The sequence below is a fragment of the Electrophorus electricus genome, chromosome 6 (genome assembly GCF_041902795.1).
Source record: "Electrophorus electricus isolate QZ-2024a chromosome 6, ASM4190279v1, whole genome shotgun sequence".
Taxonomy (NCBI): domain Eukaryota; kingdom Metazoa; phylum Chordata; class Actinopteri; order Gymnotiformes; family Gymnotidae; genus Electrophorus; species Electrophorus electricus.
In genome coordinates this window covers 17,424,411-17,442,088 of record NC_137502.1, presented here as the reverse complement: position 1 = coordinate 17,442,088, position 17,678 = coordinate 17,424,411, and the positions used below count along the sequence as shown (strand labels likewise).

General features: G+C 45.2%; 1 protein-coding gene across 6 annotated transcripts; it reads left to right on the top strand.

Moving 5' to 3' along the window:
* The first annotated feature begins 61 nt into the window (after nt 1–61).
* Nucleotides 62–15,920, top strand: LOC113587881 (cilia- and flagella-associated protein 337). 6 transcript variants are annotated; one of them, XM_081715868.1, is made up of 20 exons: nt 62–1,462; nt 2,106–2,268; nt 2,817–3,260; nt 3,436–3,612; nt 3,770–3,941; nt 6,173–6,340; nt 6,470–6,618; nt 6,921–7,154; nt 7,528–7,692; nt 7,981–8,096; nt 9,120–9,250; nt 9,625–9,726; nt 9,838–9,966; nt 10,127–10,314; nt 11,126–11,323; nt 11,916–12,115; nt 14,242–14,366; nt 14,537–14,683; nt 14,905–15,049; nt 15,757–15,920. In XM_081715868.1, exons 2-20 carry the CDS (start codon nt 2,188–2,190, stop codon nt 15,797–15,799), a joined length of 3,114 nt encoding a protein of 1,037 aa, XP_081571994.1. In that variant the 5' UTR covers nt 62–1,462; nt 2,106–2,187; the 3' UTR covers nt 15,800–15,920. The 6 variants fall into 6 exon arrangements, with proteins under 6 accessions (XP_081571994.1, XP_026882609.2, XP_026882607.3 ...); XM_027026808.3 differs by having other exon boundaries at nt 10,124–10,314; XM_027026806.3 differs by having other exon boundaries at nt 2,156–2,268; nt 10,124–10,314; nt 14,905–15,914.
* Nucleotides 15,921–17,678: the final 1,758 nt, after the last annotated feature.

The following is a 17,678-nucleotide window of genomic DNA, read 5'->3' as shown; positions in this document are numbered from 1 at the left end:
CTCTTAAGGATTTGCTTCTGTTCCCACTATGGGCTATATAGCCAATATTTGTGTATTTGTTTATTTTTTTAGAGTTTTAGTATCTGCTGCTTCATATATTCTAGCTAGGTGTGTCAGCCAAGGCTAATGAGCACACACTCCACTACATACGAGGCTAACTAAGGTGTTATTTCAAGCAGCCGTTTCTGCAGCACACCAGGACAGCTGAATGGCCTTAAAGAGGAGCGGTAACTCCTCTTTGCTAACTGCCAACATGAGCTGTTGGACGACTGCAGTTCTGCTAGTATTGCTTTGATGGACAGATAAAGGACCTAAGCCATCCCTCCTGCCCAGAAAGCAGGGCTATTTTTGCTCCCTCAGCTTCCTGGCCGTAGTCAACTGCGGCATTGCCTATGTTGTGTAGGGTGGTCTGAACCCCCCCTCCCCCCCAAACTAAGAAGGGCCTTGTTTTGAAAGGGATATTATTTTAATGGCAGTGACCTGATTTCAAGCCACTCTCCCTAGAGGACATTTCAGTCAGCTAATTCATTTTTTCCCCACCAAGCCACTGCTGAATGTGGAAAATGGGCATGGTTCCTAAACCTGTGGGCTGTGAGAAAATACAATCGCTGTGCCCTGCTGTTGTTCCTCATTCTGCAGTGCTGATTTCCTATCTGCTCATGAACATGATATGTGCCTGAACTGGTTAGATTAGTGGTCACCAATAGAAATTATTCCTAAGGATTTTTGCCTATATAACACAAGGCGTGTGCGTTTAATAGACAATCTTCCTTCTGTCTCTTAAATGTTGCTGTCGTTATTGAGCTGTGTGGCAGTGAATCCTGCAGTCAACAGTTCCCAGGGCGATGACTTTCTTGTGTGGGTGAAACTGAAGAATGCCCCAGCCTGAAGCCCTGAACAACAATTGTTTAGAGCCCTCGAGAACAACAGTGTGATGGAGGGGAGCCTGGCTGCACAGGATGTGGAAACTGTAATAAAACGCTCTCCCTCACCTCCCTCCTGTTTGCGCGTGTGTGTGTGTGTGTTTGGGGAAAATGTGCCCCAGGCTTAGATAAGCTTTTCTCTAGTGTCCAATCTGTGAACAGAGGAATGGCCTGGACGCACAAACACGGCCCTGTCTTGCTCCCCGGTTGCCAGGAGACCTACCCGAGGCTTTAAAAGAGGGGGCTAATAAAAGCTAAGAACTCTGTAGAAGCTGGTGTGGGCTTTACCACCATCAGCGCCCCCGGTGGCCAGTTCAGCACTTTCTATAAACTTCCTCGCTCACGCTCTCTCATGCGCTTTCTTCGTGAATGCTTACATTAGAATAACCATCTTTGTTGTTAGAACTTAAAAGTCCCACCTGGCTGACCCTTGAACTTGTGGGGTTTATTTAAAAAACAGAAAGAAAAAAACTTAAAACCCTTGTGGAAAGCCTTTAAGACCTGGGCACTTTTGGACTGCGTCATACACAGGATGATGGGTAGGGGATCTTTACTGTGGTTTTATGCCGTTTTAGACATTTGAGCTAAACACTGGTCTTTCCATGTTTGTCTAACTGGATTGCTTTGTGGAGTTGCTGCATGTGTACTATGGTGTATATGAATTAAAGAAATTGAATGACAGTAGCTTATTCTTTCTTATTATTTATGCTTTTGTGATATTGAAAAATCTTTGCAATCTGTGAATTGACTTGAAGGTTTAAAAGAAGCCATTGAGGGAAAAAAAACAGTAGCTAAGGGTGGCCAGAACTTTGGCTTTATTACTGCTTCCTTCACTTTATGATCCTGATGCCATGGTGACAGGTCTTGAAACTGAATACTGAATTGCTGTGTCCTGTAACACTATAGGTGGTTTCTGCCCTGCCATGAAACCCACTCCCTACCACACTTATAATCACATGCCTAAATCCAGTAATTACTCATAGAGCACACAAAAGTGTTCTCCACTAAAGCTGTTATTAAAACAGCATTGCAAACTACCATGTGTTAACATTCCATGGTTTATATGTTCCTGCAAGAGGTCAATGTTTTTCATAGCCATAGAATAAATCTGTGTTGATTCATTAATATACATGAGCGTATTGGCCTGCGATCTGATGCAACGCGGTGGGGTTTATCTCGAAGTGAACTTGCTGCCTTCTTCACCAGAGGAACCCCACACTCTTCTTTTCTAGCTCTTGACTGACAGCTGCTGTGAGCTGAAACCATGGCGACAGCGAAGGAGGCGGAGCTGTTAGAATGTCGGCTGAGCGTGGAGGATTTGAAAAAGCTGCAGCGTCTGTTTCTGGTGAGGCGGGCGGCTTTGGGGTGTGAGAGAGAGTGTGCCACTTGCCAGAAGATGTTTTAATAGGTGTGGGTAATTGTGCTGAGTGAACCATGTGTGTATCGATCGTGAGCTTGGGGAGGTCTTGTTTTGATGCTCGATCTGTTTCAGCAGTGCTTGCGCAAGTAGGCCAATAATGTTTCCATTAACTTAGTATCTCAGTCTTTTCTTGTTGAAAAAACACACAGAATAAGAATAAGAATAATTTTTTTTCTGTTCTGTTTTGACTATATTCACACACATACTCTCACATGCATAAAAGCATTTTAACACATTTAAGTATGCTTACGGCAGAATAACATCCAAAAAACTGATGAGGAGGAGAATGTGTACTTCTATGTCAACTTTACACTTTAGTTATGTGTACTTTACAGTTCAATTCTACACTGTTAATTCTGTCTGTTACATAACAGCATAGGCATTCTTATGCTCTTTCTAATGAGTGGTTAAGAATACATGTGTGACATACAATAACTGCATGACCTTTTGATCTTCTCGACCTCTGACTGCAGCAAACTGATGGCTCAAGCGTGGCACTGTCCATGAGGCGGGCGGAGTTCATTGAGCAGGCCTGGGCTGCAGTCGGCCACGGCTCAAGGGAGGAGTACGGAGATTTGTTTGACAGCGTAGATGTGTCACGGGAGGGATGGGTGGACTGGGAGCACCTGGCCTCCTTCCTCCTCCTCGGACTCTTCGAGAAGGAGGAGCATGCTCGCACCGCCGCCGTGCCGCGCTGGAGGCCTGCCCGCACATTGCCTGCCACCCACGGTGGGCCTGTCCAGAGTGTGGCGCATCTGGGCACAAGTGGGCGCTACCTCAGTGCCAGTAAGGAGGGCACCCTGGCCGTGTGGTCTGAGGACCTGACCCTGCTTAAGACCCACCGCCTGGCCAATGATTCAGTCATGCCCAAAGACTTATGGGTGACGGGGATGGTGCTGCTGGCCAACGTGAACAAGGTAAACATGAAATAAACTTTAATCTCCTTAGTGTAAATTTTACAAATAAACTTCATGCATTGAGGACGGTTACCCTCTTGTTCCTTTCCAAATGTGTGCTTTATACCCAAGTATGTGTCTGCATTTTGATTGGTCTGTCTTGTTTCATTTGGAGCCCCTTTGCATGTCCCTTCAGATAGCAGTCTCCTTCACCTGTAAGGAGGTCTGTTTCTATGACCTGCTCTCCAAGCAGGAATTCAGCTGCCAGTATAAAGTCCACAGCCTGTGCAACACTCCCATCAGCCTGCACTACTGGCACCACCCCCAGAGGCCAGAGCAGGCTGTATTGAGCATCGGGGACGTGGCTGGCCAGGTGGGCCTTCTTCATCATTGTAAACATCATCATCATCATAAATGTTCCAGCAATGAAACTGCTCAGAGTTGGCTCGGTCCCCTGATGTCCATTTTATGGTGTGTGCATGTGTGTGTGTGTGTGTGTGTGTGTGTGCATGCGCGTGTGTCTATTCCAGGTGAGTGGGCTTTGTTTCAGATCAGCACTGATTTCTCTCTTTGAAAGACCTAGCATGAGTGTGGAGCATGACTCTGTCGTCAGCATCAGCTGGGCGGAGCTACAGCAGGGCCGTCATCGCTGCTGTTACACGGTGACACACACGGCCCACGGAGCGCACTGGGTCCGCACAGGTGAGCCTGCTGCACTTGACCCCTCACCTCCACCCCACACCTCACAACGTCCTGCTTCAGAAGCCTCTGGTTAAATCCTTCTTGTGTAGAAGTTAGGTGACAGTTTCCAATGTGGTCTTTCTACTTTATAATCTCTGTTTGAAAAAATTTGGAATCGAACATAGGGCACATGTATGTGCACATGCTAACTCACACAAACACAAACAAAAAGCTTGCCACCGCTGGTAATGAACACATCAGGGAAGAATGTCACATTTCAGAACACGATGGTTCCCAAGGACTGGAGCCTGGAAAATGAGACGGGCTGTATTTTCAGGGTTTTTTTTCGCTGGTGTATCCAGACAGCTTGTCACCCTTCACTACACACATCAATTAATATGCAAATCAGCACAGTTTAGTAATTGCTTACTCAAGGCCATCAAAGGATGCCTTGCCAGTTTTTTTATTCTTTTTGATGTCACACCCAATGAGCTTCAGCTGGGCGATTAACGGAGAGCTGTATCCTGCTCATGATATGACCCGTCAGTCTGACACCCACACAAACAAGTCTCCCTCTCTCCAACACACACAGTCACTCTCTCACATACGCACACAAACACATATAACAGTGTCTTATGCACTCGCAAATACAATCTTGGTCTCGCTCTTGTCTTATTCTTGCTCTCGATCTCCCTCTCCCTCTCACGCTCTCTTTTTCACACACACACACACACACACATGCAGTGATCACCAGTGGTGAGTGATCAGAGATGCAGGAATCATTCAGTTCTCCAGTTTTCCATGAGACTTCCCTTATTTTCCTCCCATTACACTTTATTCATCTGCCCCTTCGTCTCCACTTCAACCTCCTACCCTACCCTACCGGGGCTCCAACCATAACCCTCTCACCATGCCTTCTTCAGGGCTGCGCTACTGCATCTCTCTCTCCCTGAAACCCCTGAGTTTAAGGCAGGCACTGCACATTTGCATCACGATTAATGCGGCGACCTCCTGCAGACATGACATGGCCGCTATGTAAATATTATTGGCAGCCTGCATCTCACGGGGAGCTGAATGACCTTCAGACTGCTGTCGACAGTGTCCCTCTGGGGCTTGGAGCTTCCCGCTGGAAGGCACAGGTGCTGATGTCATCTGCAATCGTCATTTGGAATGTTTGTAACATGACCCAATCTCTCGAGCAGCCAGCAGCGATCCACATCTTGCTGATGGGCGGATAATATTGGCATAGCTGTGTGTGTGTGTGAGTGCACGTGCGCATGCGTAATGGGCCCCTCCGAGAGACAGGAGTGATGACAGAGAGAATAGGAACTGAAGTAAACAAGAATAACAAACACAAGAGAACAGAATAAAACATAACAGAACATGAAACAGACTTGTTAATTGAAAACTGCCGGGCGCTTTATCTCCATTGCTGAATGTGGCATCCTTTTGATGTCTTCACCCCTGGAGAGTTATCTAGTGTTCCAGAGCTTATGTACATGAGAGTTTGCGTGTGGGTGTGTCTAAAAAAAGAATCTGCAACCCTAATCTTGATCATGGTCCGAACATTGGGCCTGGCAGGTCTCTGTCTCTTCCCCCAAACCATTGGAGTGTGAAGCATCCCTGACAGGTCCTTGAAACAGGATATATTATCAGCTTTGTCACTTGCTTCCAGGCCTCTGCCTTTTTTGTCTTGCGCTGAATGTCTGATCGCTCCATTATGCATATTTGAATTAAGTGTGAAAATTCCATTTTTCCTTTCCTTCCTTGTATGGCAACAGATATACCCCAAACCCCCATGCTGCAGTTTTGTTGTATGACACTGTAATCTTCCCCCTTCTTGTAAATTAAGAATCATGTCTTTAGTGCATAATCAGTTTCTCTTTTTAAAAAAGGTTGGTAGAGATAATTACAAGAAATAATGTCAGGTACCTATAAAACATCAGATCTTAATTTATTATTGGGGAAGCGGGGGGGGGGGGGTTATGTCTATTTAAAACTTGTGGTCATTATTAATTTGGATCATTCTAATTAATAATGACTTTATTGCCACTTTAGCCTCTATAACAGAAAGAATTATAGATGTTTATTATACATGTGCTGCTGTGTGGAGTTTCACCTTGTGTTTCCCTTTCTCTACAGTACCCTCTATGCCATAATTCACACATGCCTTTGAAGTCCCGTGTTCTTCTATGCTGATGTTCTTCTCGGGCCCCATACTGCACGTGCTCAGTGTGTTTGTGTTTCGTCAGTGCGCTTCCTAGGACCTCTGGAAGCTTTTGCCTCCTGCAGCAGCGCCTCCCAGAGCAGCCTGGTGCTGGCTTGGAAAGAGGTGTCCACCGGACCCCTTCGGGTCACCTCCTTCCACACGGAAAAGGGCCTAGCCGATCTCGACTACCATCCCGGCCTCAACCTTATCGGTATTGCATCTCTTGCCTTGTATGCTGTCAATTAACACGCTGTAGGGACAACCGGGTCATTTCGGTTGTGCTGTGAACACTGTGATGTCTGTGTGACGTGCTGAGACGGTGCCCCTCTGTCCATTGTAGCAACGGCAGGCTTGAATAACCAGGTGTGCCTGTGGAACCCCTACGTCGTCTCCAAGCCCGTGGGCGTCCTCCGGGGTCATGTGACCAGTGTGGTGGCAGTGCAGTTTATGTTGGCAAAGAAACAGCTGATCAGCTTTTCCAAAGACAAGGTGAAGAGGAAGAACTATCTGTCATGGTGAAGATAAGAGTAATAGCGTGTCAGTGGTACAGTTTAAATGTGTGAATTTTGTAGTACCCCCCTCTCTCTATCTTTCTTTGTCTCTCTCTCTCCCATATCTTTTCTCTATTGTCTCTGTCTTTTATAACACAATAGATGTAATTTTAGTTAGCTACTTCATATTTTTTGTAATATTGGTAGTATTTGAACATATGGTTGATAAAAGGCTTAATTAAAATAAAAAAAGCTTTCTCTCTCTCTGTGCACCCATATACACTGCATCCTCTCTCTTAGGTGCTGAGAGTGTGGGACGTGGCCAGTCAGCTGTGTCTCCAGCGTCTTGCGGGGATTTTCCCCAAGACACCGGAGTGTAAGATGCTTGTCTTCTTCCACGAAGAGCGGTCGCGCCTCCTCCTCTCTTTCAACAGCGTTGTGCTGCTCCTGCAGGCACAGGAAGATACGGGGAGAAGGGTGGCGAGCCACGACAGCTCCGTCACCTGTGTCCTCTACAATTCCCTCTTTAGACAGGTGGGGGCAGTGTGGTGCTGTGCACCATGGCAGGCATGTGCCCTTTGATAGTGAGAGATAGCGAGGTAGGCTGGTCTGGTGCATCGCATGGATGCCATGTGCCAGAGAGCCACTTCCAGCCTCACATGGGCCACCCTGCTGTCTGTTTAAGAAGCACGTTATTGCTCTTTAATATTTACAGTTGAGAAATGGTGAGCATGGGAGAAGATGATGTCGGGATGGTTTGAGTCTGCCTTACACACACACACACACACACACACACCCACTCACACACACACACACACACACACACACACACACACACACACACACACACACACACACACACACACACACACACACACAAACTGTTCCTGTTCTGTTCTTGCCAAAGGTCATCAGCAGCGACTCCAGCTCAGGTGTGACTTGTTGGCTCATGGACACAGGTCAGAAGGTCAAGCACTTTCCCCGTTGCCACGGTGATGCAGAAATTACGACCATGGCACTGGATGAGACGCAGACGCGGCTGTTCACTGCTGGCACGGATGGTGCGGTAAAGGTTAGAGGCCGTGACTAGGTGAAAACATTCTCATGAATTTTTTAAACCACAGTTCCCAGATCCAAAAAATTAGCAGTCACTGCAGCTTCTGGATTAAACTGGGTAGGAGAGTGAAGGTTTGACCCTCCTGGGCTCCATCCAGCATCAGTTCGCCTCACTGTTAGGACAGAAACTCTCTCTTTACCTCTTTAAATGTATCATCCTGTTTGTGTGCCTCAGGCTGATAACATTGTATGCTCTTGTGTGTGTGTGTGTGTGTGTGTGTGTGTGTGTATGTGTGCATGGCAGGTATGGGATTTTAATGGACATTGTCATCACAGACTCAACGCAGGCCGAGGGGTTGCCGTGGAGATCTCTCAAATACTAGTTCTGAGGAGAACAGTATTGGTGTTTGGCTGGGAGAGGTAGGAGGCAGCGAGTAGCACAGAGAATGGGAGAGGTAGGAGGCAGCGAGTAGCACAGAGAATGGGAGAGGTAGGAGGCAGCGAGTAGCACAGAGAATGGGAGAGGTAGGAGGCAGCGAGTAGCACAGAGAATGGGAGAGGTAGGAGGCAGCGAGTAGCACAGAGAATGGGAGAGGTAGGAGGCAGCGAGTAGCACAGAGAATGGGAGAGGTAGGAGGCAGCGAGTAGCACAGAGAATGGGAGAGGTAGGAGGCAGTGAGAGCAAACAAAAAAACCGAAAAGGTGAGGATGCACAAGAGATAAAGAGAACGAATGAAAGACAGAGACAATGAGACAGGGAAAGAGAATGAGGGAAAAACATTTTCTTGCCACATGAAAGATGACTGTGTGCTGGGTGTTTATCATTATACTCATTACTACCACTACAGCTTAGATTTAGAGTAGTCTGTTGTGTTTGTGTGTGTGTGTGTGCGTGTGCGTGTGTGTGCGTGTGCGTGACAAATACCATCTCTCACCACTCACAGTTCTACTTTCCATCACAAGTGCTCCCCTATCTGTGTGTCTCTCTTTTTCTGTCTCTCTCTCTGTCTGTCTTTCTCCATGTCTGTTTCTCTTTCTCTTTCACCCTTTCTCTCTCTCTTCACTACTGAGGCTAGCTAGCCCATGGTGGTCATTTAGCATCAATCCTGACACTCAGTGCATGCTGGTGCTGCCAAATCCTGGTAAAAATTGGACTGGACGGGGCAGCTGGATGTTTGTGAACCAGTGAACTTCTGCTCTTGTTCTACCTGGCTGACCACCACCAGTGATGGATTTCTGCCTTCACCCAGCTCACCTGTCCCTGGACACACATGTGTACACCTCGCCTCTCCCCTACCCTGGACACAGAATCTCGTGCTCTCGTGCTTTATCTGTTTCACTTCTTCTTCTTCTCAGTCCCTGATTCTCTCTCTCTCTCTTCTAAAACCTTTGGTAGATATTGTATTGAGCTGCCTCTTTACCTTCCCTCTGTCTCTCTTGTAGGATGGTCACAGTGTTCAGGCTCAACATGTTCTCAAAGTACTTTGTTGAGCCGTCAGAGTGGAAGGGCGCGGTTCATCACTGCAATGACATCCTGTGCGCTGCGTTCCGACCGCCTCAGACCTTGGTTACAGGTACTTTGCTTGTGCGGTGTTCTCTTGCTCTTACCGGCCATCTTACCATAACTCACCAGCCTGTACTAGAAACCCTTCAAGGAATCATAGCACAGCACCCCCACCCCCAGCTTCCCCATTAGTGGAGCAGCAGGGACAGACTGCCACGTGCATGACAGGGCATGTTGGTAGGAGACTTGGATAATTATTATCAGTGGGCAGATGAACACTGGAACTCCTGCACTGCGTCTCATTTTTTGAGGACCTGGATCCCTGTGTGTAGCCCTTTTAATATTTCCTTTTTAACATTTCTCCGTCATGTGCAGCTTTGCATTGGCTTTGACATGAGTGTTGAAATTGCTTCTCATTTTGCCTGTTTGATGTGTTTTATGTAGGGGGCAGCGATGGAGAGATCATAGCGTGGAACAACAGTACTGAAAATGCCCTGCGCAAACTGAGTTTGGGAAAGCAACAGCATCTGCTCAAGTTCAGCTCAGGTGAGATTTTTAACTTGAACTCTACGGACCATTCATGGGCTCAATCTGTACTCAATCTGGACATCTACGTCTGATGCTATATAATAGAAGCCACTTTGATCTTCATTGCAGATAGTGCCTTTTGTAAAACCAGTGCTGTACAACCATCCACAAACTCTAGTGCCCCCGGTGGTGAGGAGGACCCTGAGAGTGTTACCAGATTGGTTTTTCTGGAAGGCCGAAAAGGAGCAGCTGCGTCAGGTAAAAGAATGAGAGAGAGAGAGAGAGAGAGAGAGAGAAGAGGAGAGGAAGACAGAGAGAGAAATAAAGGAAAAAACAGTTTGATGTAAGTCTAGGCAAATTGTGGTTCAGTGCTACCAGTCTATACCAGTCATACTAATCTGCGTGATTGCCCCAGTAGGTGGTGCTGACCTCGTGTCATGTGGCGGCTCGGGCATGGTCCGGTTCTGGAACACTGCCAACAGCTGTGTTGTGGGGGAGTTTGTGGCCCACAAAGACTCAGGGTCCATCATTCTGACAGTGGACAGCAGGGGGCGCTACCTGGTCACAGCAGACATGGATGGCTGGCTGAAAGTGTGGGATATACAGGTGAGAAAGTAAGGGGTGTGACTCAGTGACATTTAACAGTTTAATCTTAATAATAATCTTAATAACAAGTTGTGATTAATAACAGGGAAATGCAAGGAAATATTAATATACAGAACGCTATGATTAAACACCTATTTCTATCTTGGACGATTCAGTCTGGATATGTGAAACTTAAACAAATCTGTCCAATGTTAAATGAATCACAGAACCCAGCATCATATTTTAAGTAACGTTTCAGCTGTGCTTCAGAACTACATAGCTCTCTGCTGTATTTCATCTGGACAAATGCTACCTTCTCCAGCCATCTCTGCTGCTGTCAGAAGCAGAAGTTTTTGTCCTTGAGAGACAAATGGAGCCTGACAGCAAAACAGCGATGATTTATGATGGGAGGAGGGGTGTTTGTCAATTCCCCCGTAACTTCCTGCGAAGTGTAACCACTTGGCCCAATGAGGATGGATTGGGCGTTCGTTTTCGTTCTGCAGGTTTAACAACTCATGATAATTTGTGGCCTCGCGTTTATGTGTCGGATGGTCCGCTTGCGTGATGTAATTTCCTTACAGGCTCTCTAATTCACTGGCATGGTGTCCCTTCCAGAGGACGAGCCTCTGTCTCACACTCCTGTCTTCTCAGCCGTCTGAGTGCCAAACCCCCATTGTTATAATAGTAATTACTCTCACAGATTTCGCGACCTCGCTATAGGAAGGTTCAGAGGTCAACCTGTTTCATGCGTATTTAGACATACACCCTGTTGATCCTTGCAAGCTGTCATCCAAAACTGCCTGCAGCTGTAATGATTCCTGTGTTGTGTCAGGAATACTGCATCCACCCTGCAGAGAGTGTAACCAATCAGATGCCAATGTTGCTGTCCAGCCTCCGCGCCCATATCGACTGTGTCACTCACCTTGAGACATGTGTCCATGGTGAGCAGCTCTTCCTCCTCAGTGCGTCTGCAGACTCCAGCCTGGTGATCAGCTACCTGCCTGGACCCACCATAGGCATCTTTGGCCAGGTGCGTTTTGGTAATGTGCCAGTTGTGGGCTGAAACATTTGGAGGTCATTTGTCAAAAAAATCACAACAAATGCAAAAAAATAAAATAATAATAAAAAATAAAAAATAAAAAAATGCACACACAGATTTAAAATGCAAACTAATCAGAAAGCAGACCACTTCTTCAATTAATGTTTTTTAAAAACAGTATTAAAGTAGGTAATTTTCCCCATCCTGTGCAGTTCTGATTGCATGCTGGCTCAGTAAGATTTTTAGGTGTCAGTGATTTATAACAGGGCATTCTCTCTCTCTCACGCTTTTCAAAAGTTGTGCACTGACAGGCCAGACAGCAGGTTGCTGAACTGATGGGGAAACACATACTAAAATGCTTCTGAAGCTTTGTTTGAGGAACAGCAGATTTAGGGAAACACACAGCCATGGCACAAGGTCTTGGCCTGCAGTAGAGTAGCTCATGGATATGTTTACAAAGTTTGGCCTCCTTTTTCCTGGTGCTGTTACTGAAGCCTGAGGCCACGCCTGTGTAGGCTGTCCAATCAGAGTTCAAGTTGCCTCTCCTTCACTTCTCTCCTGTCCTACCTTTCCTCTCCACCAGGAGGTGCACTGGCGCCTGGGTGAAGTCGGCAGAGCCACCTTAAAGGAAGAGAGGGAGGCGAACCCAGAGTCTAGCCAGGAGACAACAGCTCCCGCAGTTGTCCGGGAGACTGCCCCTGAGCAGGTCCACCCAGATCCTGACAGCGCAGTGGCTGCAGTGTGCTCGGAGGCTGAGGAGAATGATGGGCAGGCTGACATGCTGTGAGTCTGGGCTGTGTGTGTTCACGCCCTGGTGTAGCTCAGATGGAAGTAAGGTGGTGAGGCAGTGTGTGTAGGGGTAGGATTGGAGGTGAGCACACAGGGGTACAAAATACAGATGCAACAATTCTCTCTCTCTCTTTTTCTCTCAATCTATCTTCTTGCTCTTTCCTTCTATCTGCTCTCCATCTTTCTCACCCTTTTTTTCAAATACACTCACAGTAATGAACAGATAGGAACAGACAGCTGCTGGTTAAATGCCGGCAGACGGCTTGTTTCCACATGAGAGGCTGGATTACACATTTACCTCACAAACTCATTAGTGTTTCCACATCTGTGGAATAGATAAAGGAGATAAAACGCTCTTACATTCTCTCCTGTCACCGTCAGCAGTGCTATTAGCCAACATGCTGATTACAGAAAATTCAATCAAGCGCCTGCTCACGTGTAGTCCCGTCTGCCTGTTAGCGGCAGCCTGGTCAAAAACAGCCGGTCCGCCCGAGTTCGTTTGCAGGAATCTTGCTTCACTTCGTTCCTTTGAATACAAGTCCTGAAGCGGTCACCAAAAAGGAACCTTCCAAACTTTCTGACTACTCACTCGAGTTTTGATGCATCTGTTGTCCTTACACGAAAACGTCCCTCAGCTCTGTTAAGCTTGTCTGACGCATAGTATCCTCACAACCGAAAAGCTCGTTTAAAAAGGGCCAGTAGTTTATGTTCGCATCTGAAACTACCGCTTTAAATTTACCGTTCCTCTGTTCCTACATCATCCTACGCTCCGTTTCTCTCTCTACCATTACTCGTATTTAATTGGAGCTGAATGGCTACACTCATCCCACACATTTAGGCTATACAGTCTTCATTTAGATATCCTGAGCAGCAAAGGCGCTCACCTTCGTAATCAGTGGAAACACAGTAAGGTAACTGAACAAAATGAAATTCAGTCTATGAAGTTCAGCTTATTACAGTATCGATCATCTAGATTTATCATCAAGGTTCTTTGCTTGAATGTTACGTTCCCAAGCCGTAGCAAGCAGTCGTAAACAGAAAAATGAACATACATTTCAGCAAAAATAAACATGGGCTTCAGATTAAGAACATATACAAATAAATCAACTGAAAAATCTGGCTAGTTTCATAAAAGTCTGAGAGGGTTTGCTGTGAACACTTGAAAATGAACTTGAAAATAACCACTAATAATTATAAAAAATACTTTCCAGCAAGTGTACTGTGCACAAGTGTTAGTGTATACCATTATAATTTGTCTTCTACTGAGAAAAAAAACAACTTTTCGATCTGCAATTTTTGTATGTAAATTACAGTGGGCACATCAATTAAAGCAGCAAGACAGACTTTTGTTAAGAAAGCATCTCAGCAGTATGTTCCTCAGATGTAGAAAGTTCACAATCGATAGAAAGTCCTCCACAATGAGCCAGGCATCGACCCAAGCTCTAAGCAGACTTTGTAATGTGTATGTGTGTCGTTCCATGCTTGTATGTGCACTTATGCTTTTGTGCATTTTGGTGAATGCCAAGATGTGTGTGTGTGTGTGAGTGAGTGAGTGAGTGAGTGAGTGAGTGAGTGAGTGAAAGACTCCAAAAATAGGCCTCAGTCTGTAGTCATGACCACATGTGTGGCTCCTGAAGCTCAGTCGCCATAGTGACCATTTCTTTCTATAAGTGTGGGGGTGAGGTGGGTGGGAAGCAGCTGATGAAGGTTCAGGCACAGCTGGGTGTAGAGAACCACCAGAGATAGCAACTAAAATGTTTAGCATAAAACATGCGATCTGTTAAAATGTACACACTCAAAACATATTAGTAATGAAAGGAGGTCATATTTAGTAATAAACGCAGGTCTGCGTCTTACCAAACAAATTGTATGTTATGAAACCAAAGGATGTGATACTGGTGGTAGACAATATGTTTCTCTTTAGGCTGCTTTGTGCCTAAATTGTCAATAGTTAGTCATGCAAGCTACAAAAAAAATTATCCAGTCTGGGTTGCTTCATTCATGATGGCATGGGTGCCCTGGTTCTAATAAATTAATGTTTCATTACTATTAAAGCATGTGTCTGTGTGTCAGTTAGTGCCTTCTGTTATGACCTTACTATCTTGCTCCCTGTCTCCTAGGCAACTCAGTATCCTTGATGACAGATTTGCTGTGCAGGGGCGGAGCTTTAAGAAGGGGCATGGCATATGGCAGAGTGACATCAGACAGCACCTATATGTGAATGGTGCTCACAGCACCGATATTGGTCAGTCCCAGTTTGGTCACTTACATTCACCCTCATACCACTACATTTTCCCTTTGTCTCCATATAAATGTTCTTTTAGCCAGAACTTTAGGAGGTTTTGTAGGAGAACCGTTCACATTTCCATTTCCTGTGTTTAGTGATGATGTCTTTTTTTCTAACCTTAATCTCAGGCACATTCAGAGAGCTCAGGATCGAAGAGCTGGACCCAGTGGATGAACTGACCAAGCCTGACTTCGTCATTAATCCTCATTTATACTTTGAAAAGATGTGGGAATCCTTCACCCCAACTCCACCCCCACCTGCAGTAACCAGAGAGAGTAGGAAAAACCCTGGTCCACCTGAACTATGCTTCAGGCATACACATACACACTCAAGCATCCTGACTTAACTCCCCAGTTTAATGCTTATATAGGCTTCTATGTTCCTTTGCTACAGTGCATCCAGATTAATGTCTGGAGAGCAGTGCTTCTGTGCAGGTTTGTTGGTTAATATCAGATGGAGCCTTTGGGATAAAGTGTCAGTCTTTTGTTCTCTCTAGCTTGTTTGAAAGCAGCATTCGATGAAAGGAGTCTGTTTCCTAAAGACGTACTGGAGCAGGTGGACAGGCCTCCTGGGCTTCGGCGCTACACCCAGAAAGTCACTGTGATGAGAAATGACGCAAGAGCCATACACCGGAATGTGGGGTGTGTGTGTGTGTGTGTGTTCTTTTCCCCTGCCATTTTTTTCTTTACTCAGTCATAACGACTGGGAGAACATTCTTGTTCTGTCAACGCTGCCGGGCCTTCTGGGTAATATCTTTTTCATTTCATTGGATGCTGGTTGTAACTCGGGGCAGGTAATTTCGGAGTTATAAAAGACCAAGTAAACAACAGGCTTCAGGTCAGCTCCATTTCGATTCATTCTATTTGGAAGCTTTGGCTCTTCGTGAGGTGGGATTTCTGCTTAGGAATGCATGAGATGAATTTGCTTTCTGAACTGGCAGAATTGTAATGGCATTGACCCCAACCCCAGTAAGCAAACTGTTAAATGGTCAAATACAAGATCGTTGCCCCTCCATGGAGGCAGCGTCCTCGGGCTTCTCAGTGAGTGTAACAATATAACCGAATAGGACACTCGGTCTGATGTCACTGCAGGCTAAATCAGTTGTTTTGTGTGAACCAAAGCCCCTCTTTCACATCAATTTAACACTATTCGGTAGCACTCCAAGGCTGAATATGTTGTTATCAAGGTCACAAGGTCATGTACATGATCATAAGCCTTTTTAGCATAATTGTGCAGTATGCAGGATTTAGGAAACAGCGACAGGTAATGGCTGGTCATGAGTGGTAACTGCGTGACCTTACTGAACTTGCTCACCCTGATCAGTCTATCCTATTATTTTCTCTCACAGTAAACCCAAAGCCAGCACCTCTGGAGGATTCAAAGCCAAATGAAGCTTTCAAATGAAAATGTACAAATATTTTATCATTATTATAATTATTGGTGGTGGTGGTGTTGCTGTTATTATTATAGTTATTATTAGTATTATCATTGTTATTGCAATAAACTCTGGTGTCATAACTCATTTGATTATTTGTTTTACTTATCTTGCTATCTTCAACCATTATGGATGTTCCTTTTTTGTTCTCTTGACTTGTGTGTATGTGTATGTGAAGGTGTGCGCAAGTGTGTATGCATGTATGCGTGTGTGTGCCTACATATGTGTGTGTGTGTGTATGTGTGTGTACTTGTGTCTTAACTAAAACAGAAAGGTGATCATACCTTTGAAATTGAATGGTGTTTTTACATCAAGACTTTCAATATATTTTTACACTTTAGCATTCAGGAACAGCTGAGTGTATTATGAGTATGTAAATATTGTGGTATGTACACTTACATGTGAAGAGGGCAATAATGGGTAACATTCACTGCATACTCAGATACTTTGGTAAACACTTTGTTGTTTTAATTATTGTTTAGAAATGAAATGACTTACTTGCCTGTGTTCAGCTATGCTAGTACTGGCGAGTCAGGCTAGACAGTTGCTGCAGTGCCTGTGCATGGTGCTCTCAGTGTGGTCTTCAGTCCTGCTGAGGCCTGAGGGCTGGTGAACATTGCTGCTGTTTGTGTGTGTGCGTGTATGTTTGACCACGAGGTAAGGACAGCCATTCAGAGTCTTGCTCATTCGCCTGATACATATGGGCAACCTAGTTATCAGTAGCAGGCAAAGTGCTCTGTTAGAGTTGCATCCTCTGATGGAATTTAGACTCCGCTAAAGCTGTGTGCTTGCATAATGTGAACTAAATTGCTGTCTATTGATTCTCGCTCAAGCAATTATAGCAGAGAGATATCAGGATATTGTACAGGCAGCATGCCTTCCATTTGAAATAATCTGCTGCAGACTCACAGCTGTCAAAGTGAGAATGAAATATGGCTGTGGTTCAGTCTTTCAGTGGAATTTCAAGGTTCATCCTGTTATTGCCTTCCACTGCACTTTGGAATCAGTTGATGTGTGAAGGTGGCTTTGTAAGACAACAGGGTCTCAAAAACTACAAATGCTTTCTACAAGTCTGCCTAGGTCAAGTCATTTAGCAAATGCTTTGTTGTCCCTCATGGCCTTGATGTTGACCGAGAGCAGAGGTCTGACACTGTTATTAGTTGGTGAAGGGGTGGTGCATTCAGCAAGGACAACTTTCTAATGTGTCAACAGAGCAATCGGTTTGTTGCTCTGGATGAGTGGTTCATGGAAAACGAATGGTGTTGGGTTCCCTCAGGTGCCTATTCTCTTGTGATCTCTCGATTTCTTGAGCTGCAGTTCTGCACACACCATAATCAGTTCCTGGTGTCTGGACGTTGTTATTGATGGCGGCACACATGCCAGCTAATCTTTCTGCAGGTATGGAGGTGGAGGAGGGGCATGTCCCTCTGAGTTTTCAGTTTTTAGCCCCCAGAAACTATCACACACAACATTTCATCGTAATTTCTAACAAAAAATACAAAATATTTCTACTTTTTTATATTATTATTATGGTTTTAAAAAAAAAAATTAAAAAGGTTCTGGAATCTTACAGTGCCACACATCTTAATATGAACATTCCTGTACAAGCTACATTGTATAATTCTATATGAACATTCCCTGTACACACTATGAAAGTTTGCTAGATGAAACCTGCAGATATTTCTGTCCTTAGTGGCATGAAAACATTGTGTAAACATTGTGCTGTGGTCTAAGAGCCAAACGGCTAAACGAGTTCTTGGCTAAAACATTTCCAATCTTTCTTTATAACTTTATATTTTAATATGTACTTTTTTTTTGTTTGCTTGTTTTTCCTC